Source organism: Diaphorina citri, unplaced genomic scaffold (genome assembly GCF_000475195.1).
Source record: "Diaphorina citri unplaced genomic scaffold, Diaci psyllid genome assembly version 1.1 scaffold975, whole genome shotgun sequence".
Classification (NCBI taxonomy): Eukaryota; Metazoa; Arthropoda; class Insecta; order Hemiptera; family Psyllidae; genus Diaphorina; species Diaphorina citri.
The window spans coordinates 48,699-72,624 of record NW_007378406.1 but is presented as its reverse complement, the minus strand read 5'-3'; the positions used below and the strand labels follow the sequence as shown (position 1 = coordinate 72,624).

The window sequence follows — 23,926 nt, the reverse complement described above, 5'->3', positions numbered from 1 at the left end:
TTAGGTATTTGTGCCATTAGGTAGGTATTCAGTTCAGATGATGATAAACACAATCCTACTTTAGAGCTTAAAAATTTAGATTAATTTGCTCAGGATCAAGTTCAATCCCAGATCAACATGAGTACGAGGATAAACCCCAGTTTAGTCTTGATCCTGAGATAATACAACTCGGTAAACACTGAGATCTGGAAAATTGCCAGCTGCACAGGTATCATATGGGTTCAACTTTCCAAGCAATAGCATAACTAACAATTTTACGTATGGGTAAGAATGTCTCTTTCAATGTTGTCCTAACCAAAAAGTTGTCACTAGTATAGGAGGTTTCATCGATTGGGAATTTGTAGAGCAAAGGCTTCCATTTCTGAGATAAATAGAATTTCTGGAAAGAAACACAATTTCATTATCTAGGTGCCGAATCCGTCCCTGACGATTCATTGACGGATTTCTAATTCCTGGTGCCCAATGCCCATAATACCTACTTATGCAAAAATTACTGTACGAACTAAGCATTAAGACTTACCTCGAGATGGACTGAAGTACTCTGAAATTCGGAAGTAAAATATTTGTCTTCTGTAAAAGTTACCATGGCCAGCATAAGTATTGTTAGCTCAGGAATTGCAAATTATAAAAATTGACACTAAGTAGGTTTCGTAAAAGTTTTCCGAGAGGAAGTACTTAATTTCCGTTTTACATTTGTAAGACGATTTTGATTTGATCCTTAACCCGGCTAGTAGAGCCAATTAGAAATTTCGTCTTAATATTACCAATATTCACAGAGGTGCCTAATACGTGGGTACACTAAAAGAAGGAAAATACAATACATGTTTAAAAATTTAAACACTAAGTAATAGTGTTTTATCAATTTACCTAGACATTTATAAAAGTGAAAAAAAGCACTTTTTCAATTTGCTCGTTTAAAATAAAATCAGTCTCGTGTAGTTTGTTAGGTACTAGCTCACTATGTACTTACATACCTACACAACTTAAACCTATGTACTTAGTACTTACATACATAAAAAAGCAGAGATGAATATAATTTTACAGGTATCATGTCTTCATCTTTTTCGTAGATTAGCTTTTGTTTCGGTTGATTTGGAAATACAGGACAAGATAGGATGCTATTTTGACTAAAATATAGGACACAATCAAGAAGAACAAGTCATAAGAATAATCACCATTCTTCATATCAAGGGCATCCAGGAACTTGGCAGGGGATTTGAAATGACAGTATTCCTGGAATAATAGGGAAACAAAGAAGGCGACAACCTAATTAATAATAAAAATAATAATAAAATAAATTGCAGTTTTGGCAGCTCCACTGACTTTAATCGAAATTAGAATTTTGGCATCTCCACTAATTTTACTCAAAATTGGAATTTTAGCATCTCCACTAAAATTACTCAAAATTAGAGTTTCGTCATCTCCACTAATAATAGGTATGTACATAGTTCGATACCTAACGAAGATGAGGGTTTTGGCGTCTCCACTAATTTCAAAGTTCAAGATTAGATACTTGAACCCTTGGTATCAAAGATCGCTTTCTATGTAGATTAATACAAGCATAAATTATGTAAATATTAAAATTGTAGCTGTCAAATGTGACAAGGATGCGACACGAAACTTTTGGTTAAGATCGGTGCATTGGTTGGCGCCATTTTACCGCTTTTTGGCGGTTTTTGGTCTAGTTTAACAATATCTCGGGAACGGTATGAGCTAGAGACTTGACATTTGGTATGTATGTAGTTCACAAATCTGACAAGGATGCAACAGAAAACGTTTAGTCCCACTAATTTTACTCAAAATTGGAATTTTGGCATCTCCACTAAAATTACTCAAAATTAGAGTTTCGTCATCTCCACTAATAATAGGTACCTATGTACATAGTTCGATACCTAACGAAGATGAGGGTTTTGGCGTCTCCACTAATTTCAAAGTTCAAGATTAGATACTTGAACCCTTGGTATCAAAGGTCGCTTTCTATGTAAATTAATACAAGCATAAATTATGTAAATATTAAAACACGCTTACCTCGTAGCATTTCAATTGATCTCGATCATAGCCGTAAACGCTTAGCAAGATCCCTTCCAGAGAATGCTTTAAGAAGCTCAATTTGAACAGAAATTTGAAACAGTCCGGCGAATCCCTTTGGAGTACGAAATAGCCGGAAAATATTGTCCACGGCAGAAGGGTCAAAGGACCAAATATCACACCATTCTGAAATTAAAGGGCCACGACCGATGTTATTGACCTTTTGGGCCCTTAAGCATAAGATTAGGGTGTGAACTCTTAAGTAATGTGTCCTTGACGTTACGTTATTTTATGTACACGTCAAGTTCAGATCCGTAATGCTTGTCACTCTAGCTTCAGACCGAAGTCTCTCACACTGTCTGAGTTTTCCGCCACACACGTTCCGACTGTCATAATATCATAAATCATAATCATAACTCATAAAGCATCAGAGAATCACAAACCTACTTATTTAAGTATTGACTGATTTGACATTTCACGATAGATATTACCTACCTTCACGTCTAATATCATGCCTACAAGAACTCCCATCCCTTGTGAATACAGTGTGAGGAATACACAGATGAGCAGGAACATGGCGAATCGATCCAGCTCCAGAGGTTGTTTGGATATGAAGTACACGGTCACACAGTAGATCACAGTGCATAGGAGCTGAGAAAAGAAAGGATAAATTTGTTGAATGTCTGTGGCCAGATTTAGGAACCTCAAGGGTCCGCTGGTCATCTAAAGCCGGCCATTCACTCAGGTAGTCCTGAAAGGTACGCCTGAATAGGTGCGCCTGTTAGGTCTACCTGATAGTGTATGGCAGCAATAATAAGTCTCTCAGGCGATCTTGATAGTGAATGGCCAGCCAAAAGGAGCAAACCTCCCTGGTCATTCCAAAGAGCCAAAGCGGGCAACATGCTATATGGGTTGCCAAAATCAAATCCCATGAATGAAAAAGTTTCAAAGTTAAATTGTAAAACTAATTTTATATAAGTACCTGATGTGTAGATTACATGATAAGAACCCATGTACCTATTTAAAATTTAAATCTAAGATTCAACTCACCTGAACAGGAATATCTGCCACCATGGTCGCTAAGTAGTAAGCTTTCAGGGAGAACCATCGATTAAAATGCTCCCTCCTGGTAATCTCAAACTCTAAGGGATCTAATTCAACAAATAAGGATTATTTATTTATTTAAGAAGTTTCCATTTATTTGTTATTCGATACAATTCGCCAATATAAATAATAATATTAATAAATGGTAACCCATCCGTAAATGTCGGAGCTTGTGCCACGGATGGGGAATTGAGACCCATTAGTGATGCATGTTGATAATAACCATTTTCATTGTTTGAAAAGAGTCCTAGATTTCGCAGCTGGCAGCCAATATGATGAATTTGCAAAATTGCAGAGCATTGTTGAAACAATTCAAGCATTGACTAAAATTCAAAGACAGGGCTTGCTATTCCGACTTAATCTTAATACGGAGTTGAAATACCTAATAGCAAAAGTATAGCTTCACCTCAGGTTCACTTAAGTTGGTAAGCCCCCCTCTCCAGTCTCAAGCTGTGTCCCCACAAAGGCGACGCCGTCGATTGACGTCGACTGAAACCGTACATTGCCTCGACAACATAGATTCACATCGTCGACTATAAGTGGACCATTTGTGTTGTGTGAGCTGTCTTTAGAAGACCCAAAAACAGAGGTTTGCCCTGATAACGGAACCTGCTCAACTTACACGTAATGATCATTGAAGACAAAGCTGTGAACATGAGGAACATGGTGCTGAAGAAGAGCAAACTCAAGTTGTTGTGAACACGGGCCGCATCATCTCCTATTCCGCGATACATGATGCCCAGGAATGAACCGATGATTAAATGTAACGAGAGCCGCACTTTGGTCAAGAACTGAAAAATGAAAGATTCAGATGGAGTAAAGGCAAAAGGCACATTCATATCGTATCGTTACATCCATTATTTCATTCGTAGCTTCGCTTCGTCTCAGCTTGAGCAAAAGAGTCTCAGTGAGCAGTAAGGTCTACAGTTTACAGAACTACTAGTATGTAGGTGTAACCATTTTTTTGTTGTTCATCAACATTTTGTATTTGTACATACTTGGTTCATTTTTGCTAACCGAAAATATCCATTGGGCCCTCTTACCATGGGGCACAACCAAATGACAATTTTTTTCGAGGTAGAGTCCTATTCCGATGTAAAAGTACCCAAAAAGTGCATTGGCGCACTCAAAAACATCCAAAACGGTCCCTAAATCCCCTAAAATGTCGCTCAAAGGTCGCAAAAAAAAATAACGTTGAAGCAGCCATGGTTTACGACCTCGCATGAACTGACGTCATCACGAAAAAATGGCTGCCCGCGAAAATTTGTGCGTTTCAAAATTCGAAAATTTCAAACGAAGATTTCTCATCTTAGGAAGCCTCAAATGAAATTTTAAGCATTTCTATTGAGATCAGCGTGTTTCGAACTTCCTTTATCAGCGAAGAAAAAAAAAAGTGGTTGAGCCCCATTAAATTCTTCTAAAACTTAGATTTATTCGTTGACTGCATAATACACAGAGAAAACCTATGAACAGTACTGTAGCAGTCTTTTTGTGAGTGATCTTAACCTATCTTTTGGGGCTGTTTGCCCTTACACCTAGGTCTCAGAGTGGGCTTTTTGAGTACGACGTGATCTTAGATGTTAAATCTTCGTTCAGGGTTGATGACAAATTACTTACCCTATCTCTAAAGCATTTGATTAGAGTTCTCTTTAACAGGATGCAAAATTGAGAAAGACAATCTGCAGGGTAAGGAATTTCAGTTGAGAGGACAGAATAAAATTCCTTCGACGAAAGGCCTGAAACAAAGAGAAGTTATTAAAGAAATTAGATTACTTTTACTAGTCTTACCCAATCGCTACCTACCTTATTAGTGAATTTGACGCGTTCCAAATCAATTTTTCATAACATATGTTAAAATGACATTCCATTTCACCTTTAGTGTCCAAAATAATAGTTTATTATCTCTCTTATTTATCGAAGTATCCCGTACTAGTTCTTCCCTCTTGATAACTTACCTTTTTCCTCGATAGTTTTCAAGACTGTTTTTGTGTTATGACTAGAGTTTGCGTTGAAAAATTTCCCATTGGTACAGGGTTCAAACATTCGATCAGCCTCCAAGGAAACTTCTATCACTGAAATGGAGACAAAATGATTTTCAGGTTTTTTTTTTTTTTAAGAGTTTGATAGAGAGAAGGGTAACTGCTAAGGTTTTATTGTCCTGAAAGCCAAGAGAGAAGGAGGACCGGGTAGGAGAAAATCAGCCGAACCTTATCTGTGAAAGATAAAGTTCGGCCATGGAGTGAATCGAACCTGGAACATAGAGCTTATAGCCGGACGGACTAGGGCGCTAACTAGACTGGCCTTTTCACGAACTTGAATGTGGGACATGAATGTTGAGATGAAAATGACGAAAAACAACCAAGTTTTTGTTTGAATACTAACCATCTGATAACGGAACCTGCTCAACTTACACGTAATGATCATTGAAGACAAAGCTGTGAACATGAGGAACATGGTGCTGAAGAAGAGCAAACTCAAGTTGTTGTGAACACGGGCCGCATCATCTCCTATTCCGCGATACATGATGCCCAGGAATGAACCGATGATTAAATGTAACGAGAGCCGCACTTTGGTCAAGAACTGAAAAATGAAAGATTCAGATGGAGTAAAGGCAAAAGGCACATTCATATCGTATCGTTACATCCATTATTTCATTCGTAGCTTCGCTTCGTCTCAGCTTGAGCAAAAGAGTCTCAGTGAGCAGTGAGGTCTACAGTTCACAGAACTACTAGTAGGTATGTAGGTGTAACCATTTTTTTGTTGTTCATCAACATTTTGTATTTGTACATACTTGGTTCATTTTTGCTAACCGAAAATATCCATTGGGCCCTCTTACCTTTGGTCAAGAACTGAAAAATGAAAGATTCAGATGGAGTAAAGGCAAAAGGCACATTCATATCGTATCGTTACATCCATTATTTCATTTGTAGCTCCGCTTCGTCTCAGCTTGAGCAAAAGAGTCTCAGTGAGCAGTAAGGTCTACAGTTTACAGAACTACTAGTATGTAGGTGTAACCATTTTTTTGTTGTTCATCAACATTTTGTATTTGTAGTTCATTTTTGCTAACCGAAAATATCCATTAGGCCCTCTTACCATTGAATTCTTCTGAAACATAGATTCATTCGTTGACTGCATAATACACAGAGAAAACCTATGAACAGTACTGTAGCAATCTTTTGGTGAGTGATCTTAAACTTAACCCATCTTTTGGGGCTGTTTGCCCCTAAACCTAAGTCTCAGAGTGGGCTTTTTATGTACGACGTGACATAGTTGTTGTCTTCTTCCAAGTAATCAACAACGAGATGTTCATTACAATTCAAGTCATGATATTCAATTATTCCATCAATTATCACGCATAGTTGTTGTCTTCTTCCAAGTAATCAACAACGAGATGTTCATTACGATTCAAGTCATGATATTCAATTATTCCATCAATTATCACATTACAATCATCTCTATCAAGATCATCATTATCATCTTTATCTTCCGAGTCATTAGTTGCAGGTGCTTGACACGCTATCGGATCCTGCTCTTTTCTCGTTTTGATATCCGAAGATGTATTCCCAAGTGGTTTTGAGATTTTTCCATTTTCACCTGTTGGGAATTAATCAAGGGTAATTGGGTAGGTATTTTATTTAAAACACTCGTTGATCTCTTCACTTTGATTCACCTTTAAAGTGTATTCAAGCCTATCAGTTTCAAACTCACATCTAAACCAGATTGATAAGGTTTCACCAGTTTTTGTTTTGGCTTGTTCTTCGTATAAGTGAAAACAAAGGCCACATTAAATCCCATTCACCTCTTTCGCGGTACTTACTTGTAACAATTTTGCAGGGTAAGGAATTTCAGTTGAGAGGACAGAATAAAATTCCTTCGACGAAAGGCCTGAAACAAAGAGAAGTTATTAAAGAAATTAGACTACTTTTACTAGTCTTATACCCAATCGGTACCTACCTTATTAGTGAATTTGACGAGTTCCAAATCAATTTTTCATAACATATGTTAAAATGACATTCCATTTCACCTATGAGTGTCCAAAATAATAATTTATTATCTCTCTTATTTATCGAAGTATCCCGTTCTAGTTCTTCCCTCTTGATAACTTACCTTTTTCCTCGATAGTTTTCAAGACTGTTTTTGTGTTATGACTAGAGTTTGCGTTGAACAATTTCCCATTGGTACAGGGTTCAAACATTCGATCAGCCTCCAAGGAAACTTCTATCACTGAAATGAAGACAAAAGGTTTTTAAGATTTTTTTTCTTTTGTTTTTTAAAATGTTTAGTAGAGAAGAGTGTAACAACGGTCTTATTGTCCTGAAAGCGAAGATAGAAGGAGGACCAGATAGGAGAAAATCAGCCGGTCCGAGAACGAACCATATGTGAAGAAGATAAAGTTCGGCATTGGAGTGAATCGAACCTGCTACTTAGAGCTTATAAGGCAGACGCTCTAGCTCCAAGCTAACAACCATCGCCTTTTTTGACGAACTTGAAAGTGGGACATCAACGTTGAGATGAAAATGACGAAAAACAAGCAAGTTTTTGTTTGACTACTAACCATAATCAGCGGGATTGTAGTTGGACGGGCACTGATATCCGAAATCAGACAGATAAGGGACCAAACCCGGAACAGTACCCTGGTACGTGCAGTAGCCTTCGGTCAGGACGTAGAGGTAATCTGCCATATTCAGCAGAGAGGCACTAGGTTGATGCAGAGTACAAATTATCATGGTGCCTTGGTGTGCCATGTCACGGAGCAGCTTAACCAGATTGGTAGCATTCAAGTAGTCTAAACCCCTGAAACAAACCGAAAGAATGTGAAAATGTTGTAAAATAAAAAATCTTGATTTTGAGCTTCAATAACATAATGTACAAGTATATTACTAGTGCATTATTAACATGAACTGGGTGATTTGCTGTACTTACAAGGGAACTCTTGAACACCAAGGAGTATAAGCATGAAGCTATTCAATATTGAACTCATTCCTTTTGAAATGCCCACAATCCCAGATATACCCTTCTACTACAAGAGCATAATGGGATAGATAAATGAAAGTAAAAGTAAACTTACGTGGTGGGCTCGTCTAAGAAAATGATGCTTGGATTACTGAGTAGTTCTAGAGCTATGGAAAGTCTTTTCTTCTGTCCTCCGGATAAATGTTTGGTCAAAGTATTCTTACACGTGCTGATCGATAGGGAATCGGCTATTGAGTCAACCTAGAATCCAAGGGAGAAATTCCATGAAAATCGTTTGCATTGAAAGAGAAATGCTCGTAAAGGTATCGATATTCTAGAAATGATAGATATCTTGGACGATTGTACTGCATCAATTTGAATCTGAATTTCAGTATTTCTAGTAAGTTTGGATCATTAGGGACTCAAGGCGTTACCTTGGATTCTTTGGCTTTACGTGAATATTGGTTGCCCAGTTTCAAATGAGCTGCCACCGTGAGAGATTCTTCCACCGTCAGCAATTCCTGGAGAAGATTGTCCTGCATGATGTAGCAGGATTCTTTCCTCAGCATCCTGTGATCCTGAAGCCTTGTCTCATTGATCTCAATGTAGCCGCTGTTGGTTTCTGTCTTTTTAGGTCTCCTGTAACAGGAATCAGGATATAAGAAGGGACGTTCAAACTAAAGGGAGACTCAGTATTCATACGTTACAGAGTCATCGTAAAGTTACAGTATCATTACAAAATAAAAGAGCCATCCCAAAATATCCATATCTCAATCCAGAGCCACGAATAAAATATTGACATGTCGTTTTAGGTAAAAACTATAACACTTTTTATCACATTTTTTATGGATCTCCATGAATTTATGCTGAATGAACCCAGCATGAAACTGGGAGTAATATTATGACCCCTTTGCTCTTCTTCAGCACCATGTTCCTCATGTTCACAGCTTTGTCTTCAATGATCATTACGTGTAAGTTGAGCAGGTTCCGTTATCAGTGCAAACCTCTGTTTTTGGGTCTTCTAAAGACAGCTCACACAACACAAATGGTCCACACATAGTCGACGCTATCGATCGACGAGGTGAATCTATGTTGTCGAGGCAATGTACGGTTTCAGTCGACGTCGATCGACGGCGTCGCCTTTGTGTGGACACAGCTTGAGACTGGAGAGGGGGGCTTACCAACTTAAGTGAACCTGAGATGAAGCTATACTTTTGCTATTAGGTATTTCAACTCCGTATTAAGATTAAGTCGGAATAGCAAGCCCTGTCTTTGAATTTTAGTCAATGCTTGAATTGTTTCAACAATGCTCTGCAATTTTGCAAATTCATCATATTGGCTGCCAGCTGCGAAATCTAGGACTCTTTTCAAACAATGAAAATGGTTATTATCAACATGCATCACTAATGGGTCTCAATTCCCCATCCGTGGCACAAGCTCCGACATTTACGGATGGGTTACCATTTATTAATATTATTATTTATATTGGCGAATTGTATCGAATAACAAATAAATGGAAACTTCTTAAATAAATAAATAATCCTTATTTGTTGAATTAGATCCCTTAGAGTTTGAGATTACCAGGAGGGAGCATTTTAATCGATGGTTCTCCCTGAAAGCTTACTACTTAGCGACCATGGTGGCAGATATTCCCGTTCAGGTGAGTTGAATCTTAAATTTAAATTTTAAATAGGTACATGGGTTCTTATCATGTAATCTACACAGGAACTTATATAAAATTAGTTTTACTTTCATTCATGGGATTTGATGTTGGCAACCCATATAGCATGTTGCCCGCTTTGGCTCTTTGGAATGACCAGGGAGGTTTGCTCCTTTTGGCCGGCCATTCACTATCAAGATCGCCTGAGAGACTTATTATTGCTGCCATACACTATCAGGTAGACCTAACAGGCGCACCTATTCAGGCGTACCTGTCAGGACTACCTGAGTGAATGGCCGGCCTTAGATGACCAGCGGACACTTGAGGTTCCTAAATCTGGCCTCTGACATTCAACAAATTTATCCTTTCTTTTCTCAGCTCCTATGCACTGTGATCTACTGTGTGACCGTGTACTTCATATCCAAACAACCTCTGGAGCTGGATCGATTCGCCATGTTCCTGCTCATCTGTGTATTCCTCACTCTTTATTCACAAGGGATGGGAGTTCTTGTAGGCATGATATTAGACGTGAAGGTAGGTAATATTTATCGTGAAATGTCAAATCAGTCAATACTTAAATAAGTAGGTAGGTAAGTACCCCGTTTGTGGGTGATTCTCTGATGCTTTATGAGTTATTATGACAGTCGGAACGTGTGTGTGTGTAGGTAAGTATGTACCTATCCTTATCCTATGATAAATAACAGCCACAAAATGCCAGGCCGTCCAAATACCAAGGTACCTACGCAGATCGTTATTTCAGTAATCTGCCAGAACTAGTACATTCAGCGTGTGGTATACCCGTAGCCTTTAGCACGGCGGTTTTTAGAATCTTGTTGCGCCTTCAAAATTAAATGCAAAACGAAAGTATGCAATAAGCTTTATCAGAATACTGAAGGGACAATATAAATTCTTTCCTCTTTGGAATCCTAGTGGTGGACCACAGTTCATCCAGTGGGGAAATGGGGTCCTGGGGCCGGCTTTCCCTCGCGTTTTATTTATAGTAGCACCATATTTAGGCCGGGGATAGGGCTTTTCAGAATTTCAGGCGATATCTCATGAACACTTTTATAGCAGAGCTTCCTGAGGTTTTCCTTCATCATTACATCAGATCTGTATAATTTTTATGGTGACCAATGACCATGTACCTACCTATCTATGTGGATAACTAGAGCTGGTGCCTAGAGCAATTTTTATTCAGAAACCAAAATTGGTTAATATTTTACTAGGGGGGCCTTCTGCTTACTCCTTTCAAATTCGAAGAACACTACTAACTTCAACTTATATCACTGAAAGTGTAAAATAAGGGGTCACGCAGGAAACAAAAGTTAGAAGCAATGAACTCTCCCTTGATTTTATAGAGCAATTTTTATTCAGAAACCAAAATTGGTTAATATTTTACTAGGGGGGCCTTCTGCTTACTCCTTTCAAATTCGAAGAACACTAATAACTTCAACTTATATCACTGAAAGTGTAAAATAAGGGGTCACGCAGGAAACAAAAGTTAGAAGCAATGAACTTTCCCTTGATTAAGTTGATTTCCAAAAATTAGATACGCCACTGCAAATGTGGAACTAGAATTTTTATATCTCTTTGGAACGAATTACTCATCATCACATCCAAGGCAAGGAAAATAATCACATCCACCAATGACCCGTTCTGCCGTTCTTTACCATTTACCTTTACCAGTCTACCAAGATTTCGAATTTAGAATTTGCCGGAATAGGATAAATTAAAAACTATCGGTGAAAATAAATTACTTGTCTAAATTTCTCGGTCTGTTGTTTTTTAACTGTGTAAAAACCACGTTGTGAAGTAGTGTCTGTTTTTATTTTGTACAAACGCCTGTCATGAGTTGATCAGTGTGAAATTAGAAGTTAATTTTCCTGTGCACTGTGCAGGTACTTGGACGGATAAATTAAAAACTATCGGTGAAAATAAATTACTTGTCTAAATTTCTCGGTCTGTTGTTTTTTAACTGTGTAAAAACCACGTTGTGCAGTGTCTGTTTTTATTTTGTACAAACGCCTGTCATGAGTTGATCAGTGTGAAATTAGAAGTTAACTTTCCTGTGCACTGTGCAGGTACTTGGTTCGGTTTAACGGGATTTCTCTTTCTTTACCTCTAGTTCCCGGCTTAGTGTTGAATTTTAACCCATAAATCATGGCCATCAATGTATATTCCACCAATGTAACGTCAGAAAACCTCAGTCGGCATGATATGTTACATTGGGTCAACGATACACTACAATCTAGTTTTGGTAAAATAGAAGAATTGTGCTCTGGTGCAGCTTACTGTCAATTTATGGATATGCTTTTCCCAGGTTTGTATTCTATTTTCATTCTTAGAAAGTATTACACATCAGATACTAGATATGGTAAAAGTTAGGGTAAAATAATACTCAAATAAGCATCATTCAATAGGATAAGGAAAGTCGTGTGATGTTCACACCAGATTTTTTTTACATAAAGCTAAATCAAAATTTTGAAGGTGTACCTTCAAAATCAAGCCCCCCCAAAAATTTAGGCAAGAACCGCCTATGATTACACAGATCTGAAATAATGAAGGAAAACCTCAGGAAGCTCTGCTATAAAAGTGTTCATGAGATATCGCCTGAAAATCCCTATCCCCGGCCTAAACATGGTGCTACTAAATAAAACACGAGGAAAAAAAATGCCGGCCCCAGGACCCCATTTCCCCACTGGATGAACTGTGGTCCACCACTAGGATTCCAAAGAGGAAAAAATTTATATTGTCCCTTCAGTATTCTGATAAAGCTTATTGCATACTTTCGTTTTGCATTTAATTTTGAAGGCGCAACAAGATTCTAAAAACCGCCGTGCTAAAGGCTACGGGTATACCACACGCTGAATGTACTAGTTCTGGCAGATTACTGAAATAACGATCTGCGTACTTGCGTAGGTACCTTGGTATTTGGACGGCCTGGCATTTTGTGGCTGTTATTTATCATAGGATAAGGATAGGTACATACTTACCTACACATCTACTCGTATTACTTGGTTTAGTAGACAATAGGTATTACGAGTATACCTACATTTATTTTTTTTCCACCATATTTATTTGAGGAGTTTTCAGCGCCAGAATCTCATTGCGTAGGTACCTTGGTATTTGGACGGCCTGGCATTTTGTGGCTGTTATTTATCATAGGATAAGGATAGGTACATACTTACCTACACGTACACATCTACTCGTATTACTTGGTTTAGTAGACAATAGGTATTATACCTACATTTATTTTTTTTCCACCATATTTATTTGAGGAGTTTTCAGCGCCAGAATCTCGGCTTTAGTTCGTCGATATCTTTTCTTTTTGCCAATTGAATGGGAATTATGACTGACAGTATGGTTGATATTGTTGTTGTTCAAATAAATGCTGTTGACATATTCATCCTTTAGGTTGGGATATACTGTTGAATCACTTTCAGTATTTTTGGATGGAGGTAAGCTCTCGTGAGCTGAGGGTTCATGGGAAATATCGCGGTCCACTATACTTGACTTATCGAGTGTTTCACATACCTGTAGTGTAAAAAGCTATGTCCACAACTCCACAGATAGTCGACGGCCATCGATCGACGAGGTGAATCTATGTTGTCAAGGCAGTGTGTACGGTTTCAGTTGACATCCATCGACGGCCCTCGACTATATGTGGACACAGCCTTACACTTCAACAGCTTCAACACATAGCTAAAAAAGTAATTTTATTTCAATAGACATAAGTAGGTACTTAGGTAACCTGCTGCTCTTCAAAATCACCTAGGTTCATTCTTGGTTGTTAAGACTTAACAACCAAGAATGCACCTTAGGTGTCTATGGAAAATAATTTATTCCTGTCACTAAAAATCAGGAAGGACTACTGTGTTCGTATACCTACCCGCCCTCACCTGGGATATGTAAATCATCTTCTCACTGTCCGATAGCTTTAGCCAGGACTCTTCAAGTGTTTGTTTCAAAGTGTTCAGAGGAAAATTCACATTGCGATTGTTCGTGAGGAAGATATTCCTTTGCGTTTTAGTGTAAAGATGTTTTGCAGCCTCCAACAATTCTGGTGAGTAGATCGACAAAATCATGGACTGAAAAGAAAAAGAGCGGCCAGCCTAGTTAGCTTGGTTGGTAGACAGAGGAAAATTCACATTGCGATTGTTCGTGAGGAAGATATTCCTTTGCGTTTTAGTGTAAAGATGTTTTGCAGCCTCCAACAATTCTTGTGGGTAGATCGACAAAATCATGGACTGAAAAGAAAAAGGGCGGCCAGCGTAGTTAGCTTGGTTGGTAGGGCATCTGCATTGTAAGCGCTAGGCCGCGGTTCGATTCCCGCCCAGGGCGGATTTTATACTGAACGGATAATGTTCGCTCTCGGAACGGCTGGCTTTCTCCTATCCTGTCTTCCTTCTTCTGTTACTTACAATATGTGAGGTTGGTATGTAACCTACATTTATTTACCTTGCTATTCCGACTAGATTTTTTAATAGATGTAGGATCTTCAGCAGATTGATTTGATAATTCAGCTGCACTATCTATTGTGTCCATACATGGAAATGTACGATATAATGTTGGAACCGTTGCAATGTCTGATTTGCCAGAGTTGATTCCGTCAATTTCAACATTGCTAAATGTATGCATCTTATTACATACATTACTGTACGTTATACTGAACGGATAATGTTCGCTCTCGGAACGGCTGGCTTTCTCCTATCCTGTCTTCCTTCTTCTGTTACTTACAATATGTGAGGTAGGCAGGTAGGTATGTAACCTACATTTATTTACCTTGCTATTACGACTAGATTTGTTAATAGATGTAGGATCTTCAGCAGATTGATTTGATAATTCAGCTGCACTATCTATTGTGTCCATACATGGAAATGTATGATATAGTATTGGAACCGTTGCAATGTCTGATTTGCCAGAGTTGATTCCGTCAATTTCAACATTGCTAAATGTTTGCATCTTATTACATACATTACTGTACATTCCTGAGATGGGAGGGCAACAGTGCTGACTTGGGTGTTCTAAAATTATCGACTGTTTCTCAGACAAAAGTGAGTAGTATGAATTTTCAGTGAGGAATTCATCACCGTACATTATTTCCAACGAATCCTTTAGTTTTTCGCCCAAAGAAAATGAATCCAAATCAATGTTTTCCTTACACGGTTTAAAATGAGCAATGTTGTGATTGAAAGGTTGGATCTGTTGTAGGCCTTTGTTGCCCCAAAAACCTGCGAATGGATTCGGACACCATTGAACATTTCTTTGCATGGGTTGGTATGTTTGCTCTTGACATGCAATTTTAGTTTGCTTCGTACCATGGCAAGATGCTACATGGGAAAGACTAGTATTTTGTTCAAGTGTTTGTGGGGAAAGATCACCATGTCACGGAGCAGCTTAACCAGATTGGTAGCATTCAAGTAGTCTAAACCCCTGAAACAAACCGAAAGAATGTGAAAATGTTGTAATTTAAATAATCTTGATTTTGAGCTTCAATAAAATAATGTACAAGTATATTACTAGTGCATTATTAACATGAACTGGGGAACTCTACCAGATATTAGACTGGAGGTAAACGACTCTATCTGAGTTCCTCGTAGACACAGACAATAGAATGAACATATACCACGGCTAGCATATGACACAACTTCCTAATTGCTCACATGTGACTAGAAGTACAGGGTTACGTATAGGCTTCATCTTGACTTAGGCCAGTTTTTACATCATTGTTGAATATTTTCATTTTCTGTACTGTTTCATCAGAGAAGACTTACCTGGAAGGTCTAGGACAGAATATGTGCTACTACCTCATCAAGATCTACTAATAAGACTGGTTACGTATAGGCTTCATCTTGACTTAGGCCAGTTTTTACATCATTGTTGAATATTTTCATTTTCTGTACTGTTTCATCAGAGAAGAATTACCTGGAAGGTCTAGGACAGAATATGTTCTCTGGAATTGGAATTCTCTACTCATTCGTAAATACTTGTAGCTTGTAGGTAGGTTCTTGAATTTGGCCCAGTATAATTTCCACTTTACACTACACTATCTCATCATTCTCTTCACTTTATCACTATACTAGAGGTTTGGAGTGATAATATTACCACATTAAATTCCCTTCAAATATGTGGTAGGTATCCTCGTACCTATGTAATAGTAGGTGTATCTACTAACTAAATTACTAGCTTAATGCGTGAAAATACATCAAAATACACGAGCTGAGCTCAGGTATGAAATGTGTTCATATGGGCTATGGGCGATTATCATATTTGGACTCAGTCTGCTGCCTTCCACAAGATTCATCAGTATTATTTAGATTCTAGGCTAATATGCTACTACTGAAAGCTAGTCTTACTTCTGGAGGCTAATTATACAGTAGGACACCTGTAATTCACCTAAATAATACTGGTAGGCTAATATGCTACTACTGAAAGCTAGTCTTACTTCTGGAGGCTAATTATACAGTAGGACACCTGTAATTCACCTAAATAATACTGATGGAGCTGGCCAAGATGGTGTAGATGTTTGTATGCTGACGGTGTACCAACTGGCTAATGGTATGGGTATCCTAATTCATGTGATGGTATCAGGTGCTGCTGGTGTGTGCGTGATGTATGGGTATCCAAGGTATTTATTATGGTACACCTATCAATTAGGTGAATTCATGGGTTGTAATATTGAAATTTAGTTGAATGGTCCGAAAACGCACACGAGATGAGAAAAATAAAGAAATGAGCGAAACTTCACCCAAGGTATTTATTATGGTACACCTATCAATTAGGTGAATTCATGGGTTGTAATATTGAAATTTAGTTGAATGGTCCGAAAACGCACATAAGATGAGAAAAATAAAGAAATGAGCGAAACTTCAATATCCATATCTCAATCCAGAGCCACGAATAAAATATTGACATGTCGTTTTAGGTAAAAACTATAACACTTTTTATCACATTTTTTATGAATTTATGCTGAATGAACCCAGCATGAAACTGGGAGTAATATTATGACCCGTTTACTTTTGTATTACGTTATCTCACCTATATCCAGCTAAAATATCCAACAGCTTTGTTTTGCCTGATCCGGATGGACCCAGGATGACGGACAATTCCTTACTGACAAACACTCCGCTAATGTCTTTCAGGATGTCCTTGCTTTCTGAAATCGAAAACCACAAGGATGTAAATACGTACCATCCAGCTAAAATATCCAACAGCTTTGTTTTGCCTGATCCGGATGGACCCAGGATGACGGACAATTCCTTACTGACAAACACTCCGCTGATGTCTTTCAGAATGTCCTTGCTTTCTGAAATCGAAAACCACAAGGATGTAAATACGTACGTGAAAGAAGGTTGGTAGTTTCAAAAAGGTATTTCATTACATGTAGTGTTCAACCCAGAACCCCCGAATATGTAGATAAGGAAGGTACCTAAGAATCTTCTTTCAAATCTGTATAATCCTTGAACTATGAACGCATCAATTAGTGGAGCTAACTGCCAAAACCACACAATCTTAACAACAAAATTTAAAATGATAACGAGTATTATATCAAAACTATACGGAACCTCTAGAAGTGGAAGTATGACATTCTACCTACGTAAATTAATCTTGAACCTTCGAACATTGGTTCTCAACCTTGGATCCTTCTGAACCTAAGTGATCTTATCATAAATTGATGATTTTTTTTGTTCTCCTCATTTAGACTGACTGATTCATTCATAAAAAATCGTTTGAATCAAGCTTAATTTAAATTTGCCAATCCGTTGGTCCTTCACGAGTTTATGTAGATACGACGGGTATTGAATCAACAACTTAAGTCATCAGGCAGAATTAGGCTATGTTTACTGTGCCAAAATTGTTTAAATAACGTAAAAATGTTCGAAGGTTAGCTAAATTCAATATGTATTGTGTAGTCCGAACCGAAGTGTAATAAATTCTGCAAATTTCTCCTCATTTAGACTGACTGATTCATTCATAAAAAATCGTTTGAATCAAGCTTAATTTAAATTTGCCAATCCGTTGGTCCTTCACGGGTATTGAATCAACAACTTACAACTCTTAGTTGTCAGGCAGAATTAGGCTATGTTTACTGTGCCAAAATTGTTTAAATAACGTAAAAATGTTCGAAGGTTAGCTAAATACAATATGTATTGTGTAGTCCGAACCGAAGTGTTATAAATTCTGCAAATACATATGTATGTAAAGAACGTCACCAAAAGAAGTTCAGCTTTATAAACATACCTACTAGCGATTATACGTACGTATAGACTGACTGATTCATTCATAAAAAATCGTTTGAATCAAGCTTAATTTAAATTTGCCAATCCGTTGGTCCTTCACGAGTTTATGTAGATCCGACGGGTATTGAATCAACAACTTACAACTCTTCATCGTCAGGCAGAATTAGGCTATGTTTACTGTACCAAAATTGTTTAAATAACGTAAAAATGTTCGAAGGTTAGCTAAATACAATATGTGTAGTCCGAACCGAAGTGTTATAAATTCTGCAAATATGTAAAGAACGTCACCAAAAGAAGTTCAGCTTTATAAACATACCTACTCGCAATTATACATAGCTTTGATTTACATAGATAGATAGATGGAATAAGTACTAACAAAGTAACAAAGTAGGGATGGTAATTAATTACCATCCCTTCTGCAAATATGTAAAGAACGTCACCAAAAGAAGTTCAGCTTTACAAACATACCTACTCGCAATTATACATAGCTTTGATTTACATACATAGATAGATAGATGGAATAAGTACTAACAAAGTAGGGATGGTAATTAATTACCATCCTAATTATAACAGTTTAGGAGTAGAATACTTACTGATTGAGTAGGAGTGAGTATCGTAGTAAAGGGCCGAATAGGAAATGTCCTGGAAGAGTAGGTTGAAGTGCTTCCGAGGACTTTTCTTCAAATCCTGCAGCTCAGCTTCTTCCGACTTCATGGTTCTTCCTGAATTTCAAGTGTCAGCCAGCTTAGGTAAGGTTAGCTTTCCTCAGGAAACACTTTGGACAAACTTGCACTGATTAACAAGTCATCCATTTAAAATTCTGTCAATGAAACCGGTATTTTTGATTAGTTACCGTGCGTCTAAAAAGTATCGTTATATTTTTGAAACTTTTATGTGCTGTTTGGGTTTGTTTTTGTACTTTTGTCAAAACTATACAAAGAAATATTACTTAGAATTGGTACAAATACAAACATCATTTAAATTATTTTACAAAAACTTGTTGAACGAGTAGACCTATTAGTTATTGTGTAAACTTGCACTGATTAACAAGTCATCCATTTAAAATTCTGTCAATGAAACCGGTATTTTTGATTAGTTACCGTGCGTCTAAAAAGTATGGGTATATTTTTGAATCTTTCATGTGCTGTTTGTGTTTGTTTTTGTACTTTTGTCAAAACTATACAAAGAAATATTACTTAGAATTGGTATACAAATACAAACATCATTTAAATTATTTTACAAAAACTTGTTGAACGAGTAGACCTATTAGTCATTGACTAAAATTCAAAGACAGGGCTTGCTATTCCGACTTAATCTTAATACGGAGTTGAAATACCTAATAGCAAAAGTATAGCTTCACCTCAGGTTCACTTAAGTTGGTAAGCCCCCCTCTCCAGTCTCAAGCTGTGTCCCCACAAAGGCGACGCCGTCGATTGACGTCGACTGAAACCGTACATTGCCTCGACAACATAGATTCACATCGTCGACTATAAGTGGACCATTTGTGTTGTGTGAGCTGTCTTTAGAAGACCCAAAAACAGAGGTTTGCCTAACTCCAAACACAAAAAGCCCACTCCGAGGCTTAGGTGTAGGGGCGAACAGCCCTAAAGGATGGGTTAAGCTACTACGAATCTACCAATCTATTGTGTGATATTGTATGGTCTGTTAAAAACAATTCTTTTTCGTATTAATCTACGGAAAACACAGTTTAACACTGGGAACTACCTACGTATGATGAACACTATTGAAATAAGTGAACTCTATTACACTCAGTTTGATTTGATTCATTCATACAATGAGAGCGCAAGTCTCTCCCCCTTTATAATACAACTCCCCTAGTTATCAACACTCATCACCCGCTTATCTCAGTCTGACTCCATGACCCTACATTTAGAAATTGGATTGAGACTGGTATAGGTATGTGAACGAGGCTTCTTTGGACTTGAACCCCAAAATAGCTACATAATAGTGTGCACTGTGCACACTGCACAAAAAATGTTACAAAAATGGGCTCAAGGTTACCTAAAATCAGTTATAATGCTACCTACCTTTTCTTTAAATTAGTACAAATTTCTATTTCTTCAATAAGTATCTAAGCCGCATGACCCTACATTTAGAAATTGGATTGAGACTGGTATAGGTATGTGAACGAGGCTTCTTTGGACTTGAACCCCAAAATAGCTACATAGTAGTGTGCACTGTCCACACTGCACAAAAAATGTTACAAAAATGGGCTCAACGTTACCTAAAATCAGTTATAATGCTACCTTTTCTTTAAATTAGTACAAATTTCTATTTCTTCAATAAGTATCTAAGCCCCAGATGTACTTCATGCTTCATGTCAAAAACAATACTTATTCTAGACACCTATCACGGAAAATACTGTTGGGATTGGGAACTAATGGAACAACTTGTATATCGTAAGATGGACACTATTGAAATAAATTATCTCACTACTCATTATGGGTCATTGCTCTTACTTAGGCACCTTACAATTTATTTCTTTGCCGCAATGTGCGCAAGCCTGTCGTACATGGCTCTCAATGGTTCGAACGTCTTTATAATGTGTTGGTTTGTTGGTTATTGGTTTGATCCGTTGGGCAAGATATTACCTTGAAACTCTATTTCGTGTTATAGTCCGGGAGGCGCGGCGCTTATAAATTATCTCACTACTCATTATGGGTCATTGCTCTTACTTAGGCACCTTACAATTTATTTCTTTGCCGCAATGTGCGCAAGCCTGTGCATTATGTATTACTTATTACCAGCTCTTTCCAACTCCTTCTGGCCCCAACGACCCTGAATATAGAAATTGGTTCGAGAATGTGCACCTCCCGGTAAGCTTAATACCGATTTTGAATGAAATAGAATGGAAGTCTGGAACTTTCCTGCAATAAGTATGCAAGTCTGTGTATTATCACTACCTACCTTATCTACTTGCTCCTTCTAGCCCCACAACCCTGAATTTAGAAATTGGTTTCAGACTGGTACCTACGCCACTGCTTATTACCAGCTCTTTCCGACTCCTTCTGGCCCCAACGACCCTGAATATAGAAATTGGTTCGAGAATGTGCACCTCCCGGTAAGTTTAATACCGATTTTGAATGAAATAGAATGGAAGTCTGGAACTGTCCTGCAATAAGTATGCAAGTCTGTGTATTATCACTACCTACCTTATCTACTTGCTCCTTCTAGCCCCACGACCCTGAATTTAGAAATTGGTTTCAGACTGGTACCTATACCTATGTGAACCAAAAGAGGCTTCTTTAGACTCCAGAATATTCCTTACAATGGGAACTACTCGTACGTGGCTCTCAATGGTTCGAAAGTCTTTATAATGTGTTGGTTATTGGTTTGATCCGTTTGGCAAGATATTACCTTGAAACTCTATTTCGTGTTATAGGCCGGGCGGCGCGGCGCTTCGAACTCTTGACGTTCGCGCACCTACCGGAACTCTTGATAGCTATTGTCAACACGAGTATTCTGGGAATAAAGTAGCACTCCTTCAGGATCACCTGGATAGGATGACTCCTGATAACACGTGACACTATGAAGTGCCATTTTAAAGCGCACTGAAACACACACAAAAATGCCAACTATGGTACGAACAAAAAACTATTTGGTCAAAGCGGAAATATATTAATTTAAATAAAAAATCTCTAAAAACACGAGGACACTTTGACAAAAAACGGGATAACTTTTAAGTAGACGTTTTAATTTAAGGAAATATTAAATAAAAATAAATAAATAAATTGACACTGCTAACAAACTTATGACTTCTAATGAACTTGACCCAATACACGGACAAGAATGTTACAAAAATTGATCAATTAAGTGTTCAATGTTATACAAGATATAGATATCTCACATAATATTATACCATATACCTACCTACATACCTGTACGGAAGGTAGATAGGTATATGATTGTTCAAAACTACTTGAAAGTACCCAAGAACAAAGATACTTAATTATTCATAATGACGAGTTTAGAAGAAGAAGAAGAAGAAGAAGAAGAAGAAGAAGAAGAAGAAGAAGAAGAAGAAGAAGAAGAAGAAGAAGAAGAGTTATTTCTGCTATCACTGATATACATGTAAGATCAACCGTATATTAGCGTCGGCATTAGGTACTTTATTACTACTTCAAAATTTTGTTTTAATTCGGGAATTACTGGGGTAAAGACAAGAGTGAAAAGGGTTTATCAAGAGATAATGTTCATAATCCGAGGCAACTGAAAATTGTTGTCTAAAAATGCCGACCCCACTTGAGCGGGAAAAGGTAAAGAAGAAGACTGGTTTAAAAGGACTTTTCAGTCTCATCCTGGCAGTATAAATGAGGTATAAGATCCCCACTTGAGCGGGAAAAGGTAAAGAAGAAGACTGGTTTAAAAGGACTTTTCAGTCTCATCCTGGCAGTATAAATGAGGTATCTCTGGAATTGGAATTCTCTACTCATTCGTAAATACTTGTAGCTTGTAGGTAGGTTCTTGAATTTGGCCCAGTATAATTTCCACTTTACACTACACTATCTCATCATTCTCTTCACTTTATCACTATACTAGAGGTTTGGAGTGATAATATTACTATCATAAATGAATAATTATAATTTATTTGATGAATTACTAACAATACAATTTTGCAATCATTATAATTGTACGGTTTCTTACTCGTATATCTATCTACTCAAAAGATTATCAATGTTTCTTCTTCTTCTTCTTCTTCTTCTTCTTCTTCTTCTTCTTCTTCTTCTTCTTTTGTCCAAGCTCTGTAGCCGCCTTTTCAACAGTTTTCTACCATTTTTGTCCACTCCCATCCATCATTTATGAAATTTTCCCCGTTATATTCGCTTATCTATTCAAGCTCCTATGAGAAATACATAACTTACAAAATGAAAAAGTGTTCAACATTAATTTGTATCTGACAAAGATATTGTATTGTCAACCAGTATAACAATGAAGCGTTAACTGACTTGTTTTTCCCATTTGGGTAGTGATGATCATCGTGGAAATCTTATATTTCCTAGAGAAAACTAAACAAGATGTGGAAATTTTCCCGTTCCAATTCCATGATCGAACCAACTGAACAAAAGAGCCGAGAATTTCCTAAAATCAACAGAGAGTATTTTTCCCCATCCCATTGTTGCATCGTTTCATTTTCTCGATTAGAGCTGAGAACTTCCCGATTCCTATTTTCCTATTTTCTTTTGAGCTAATTAAAGAGCCGAGAATTTCCTAAAATCAACAGAGAGTATTTTTCCCCATCCCATTGTTGCATCGTTTCATTTTCTCGATTAGAGCTGAGATCTTCCCGATTCCTATTTTCCTATTTTCTTTTGAGCTAATTCCATTTTCTTGATTAGAGCTGAGAACTTCCCGATTCCTATTTTCCTATTTTCTTTTGAGCTCGTTCCATTTTCTTAATTAGAGCCCATTTTCTTGATTAGAGCTGAGAACTTCCCGATTCTTATTTTCTTGATCGAACCAACTGGACAAAAGAGCCGAGAATTTCCTGAAATCAACAGAGAGTATTTTTCCCAATCGCTGCGTCGTTCATTTTCTTGATCGAGCTCTTTTCCTAGTTCCATTTTCTTGAGCAGAGCTGAGGATTTCCCGATCAGTATTTTCTTGATAAAACCAACTGAACAAAATAGAAGATAATTTCCTGAAATCAACCAGGAATATTTTTTTCCATCCCATCGTTGCATCGTTTCATTTGCTTGATTAGAGCTGAGAGCTTCCCGATTCCTACTTTCTTGATCGAACCAACTGAACAAAAGAGCTGAGAATTTCCTGAAATCAACAGAGAGTATTTTTTCCCATTGCTGCGTCATTCATTTTCTTGGTTAAGTTCTTTTCCTAGTTCCATTTTCTTGATCAAGCTCTATTCCTATTTCCTATTTCTTGGTCAAGCTCTTTTCCTAGTTCCATTTTCTTGATCAAGCTC

At 37.5% G+C, this 23,926-nt stretch overlaps 3 protein-coding genes across 8 annotated transcripts; 1 reads left to right on the top strand and 2 right to left on the bottom strand.

The window, feature by feature from the left end:
• Positions 1 to 897: 897 nt before the first annotated feature.
• LOC103513474 (ATP-binding cassette sub-family G member 1-like) lies at positions 898 to 21,797 on the bottom strand. Of its 3 annotated transcripts, none has more exons than XM_026826649.1 (13): positions 21,364 to 21,797; positions 18,579 to 18,805; positions 16,784 to 16,901; positions 8,520 to 8,724; positions 8,201 to 8,346; positions 7,688 to 7,926; positions 7,240 to 7,356; positions 4,750 to 4,868; positions 3,755 to 3,923; positions 3,079 to 3,179; positions 2,524 to 2,679; positions 2,029 to 2,214; positions 898 to 1,233 (listed from the first exon to the last, which is right to left on the bottom strand). In XM_026826649.1, exons 2-13 carry the CDS (start codon positions 18,697 to 18,699, stop codon positions 1,072 to 1,074), a joined length of 1,839 nt encoding a protein of 612 aa, XP_026682450.1. In that variant the 5' UTR covers positions 18,700 to 18,805; positions 21,364 to 21,797; the 3' UTR covers positions 898 to 1,071. The 3 variants fall into 3 exon arrangements, with proteins under 3 accessions (XP_026682450.1, XP_026682451.1, XP_026682449.1); XM_026826650.1 differs by lacking the exon at positions 21,364 to 21,797 and adding an exon at positions 21,228 to 21,326; XM_026826648.1 differs by lacking the exons at positions 7,240 to 7,356; positions 21,364 to 21,797 and adding an exon at positions 5,088 to 5,204 and having other exon boundaries at positions 18,579 to 19,007.
• Positions 9,001 to 10,359, top strand: LOC113469161 (ATP-binding cassette sub-family G member 4-like). The gene is made up of 3 exons (XM_026826654.1): positions 9,001 to 9,056; positions 9,645 to 9,745; positions 10,124 to 10,359. Exons 1-3 carry the CDS (start codon positions 9,014 to 9,016, stop codon positions 10,325 to 10,327), a joined length of 348 nt encoding a protein of 115 aa, XP_026682455.1. The 5' UTR covers positions 9,001 to 9,013; the 3' UTR covers positions 10,328 to 10,359.
• Positions 12,885 to 15,120, bottom strand: LOC103513468. Of its 4 annotated transcripts, none has more exons than XM_008478301.2 (3): positions 14,528 to 15,120; positions 13,635 to 13,833; positions 12,885 to 13,279 (listed from the first exon to the last, which is right to left on the bottom strand). In XM_008478301.2, the coding sequence occupies exons 1-3, from the start codon at positions 15,014 to 15,016 to the stop codon at positions 13,272 to 13,274; spliced, it is 696 nt and encodes a 231-aa protein (XP_008476523.1). In that variant the 5' UTR covers positions 15,017 to 15,120; the 3' UTR covers positions 12,885 to 13,271. The 4 variants fall into 4 exon arrangements, with proteins under 4 accessions (XP_008476523.1, XP_026682452.1, XP_026682453.1 ...); XM_026826651.1 differs by having other exon boundaries at positions 13,645 to 13,833; XM_026826652.1 differs by having other exon boundaries at positions 12,885 to 13,258; positions 13,645 to 13,833.
• Positions 21,798 to 23,926: the final 2,129 nt, after the last annotated feature.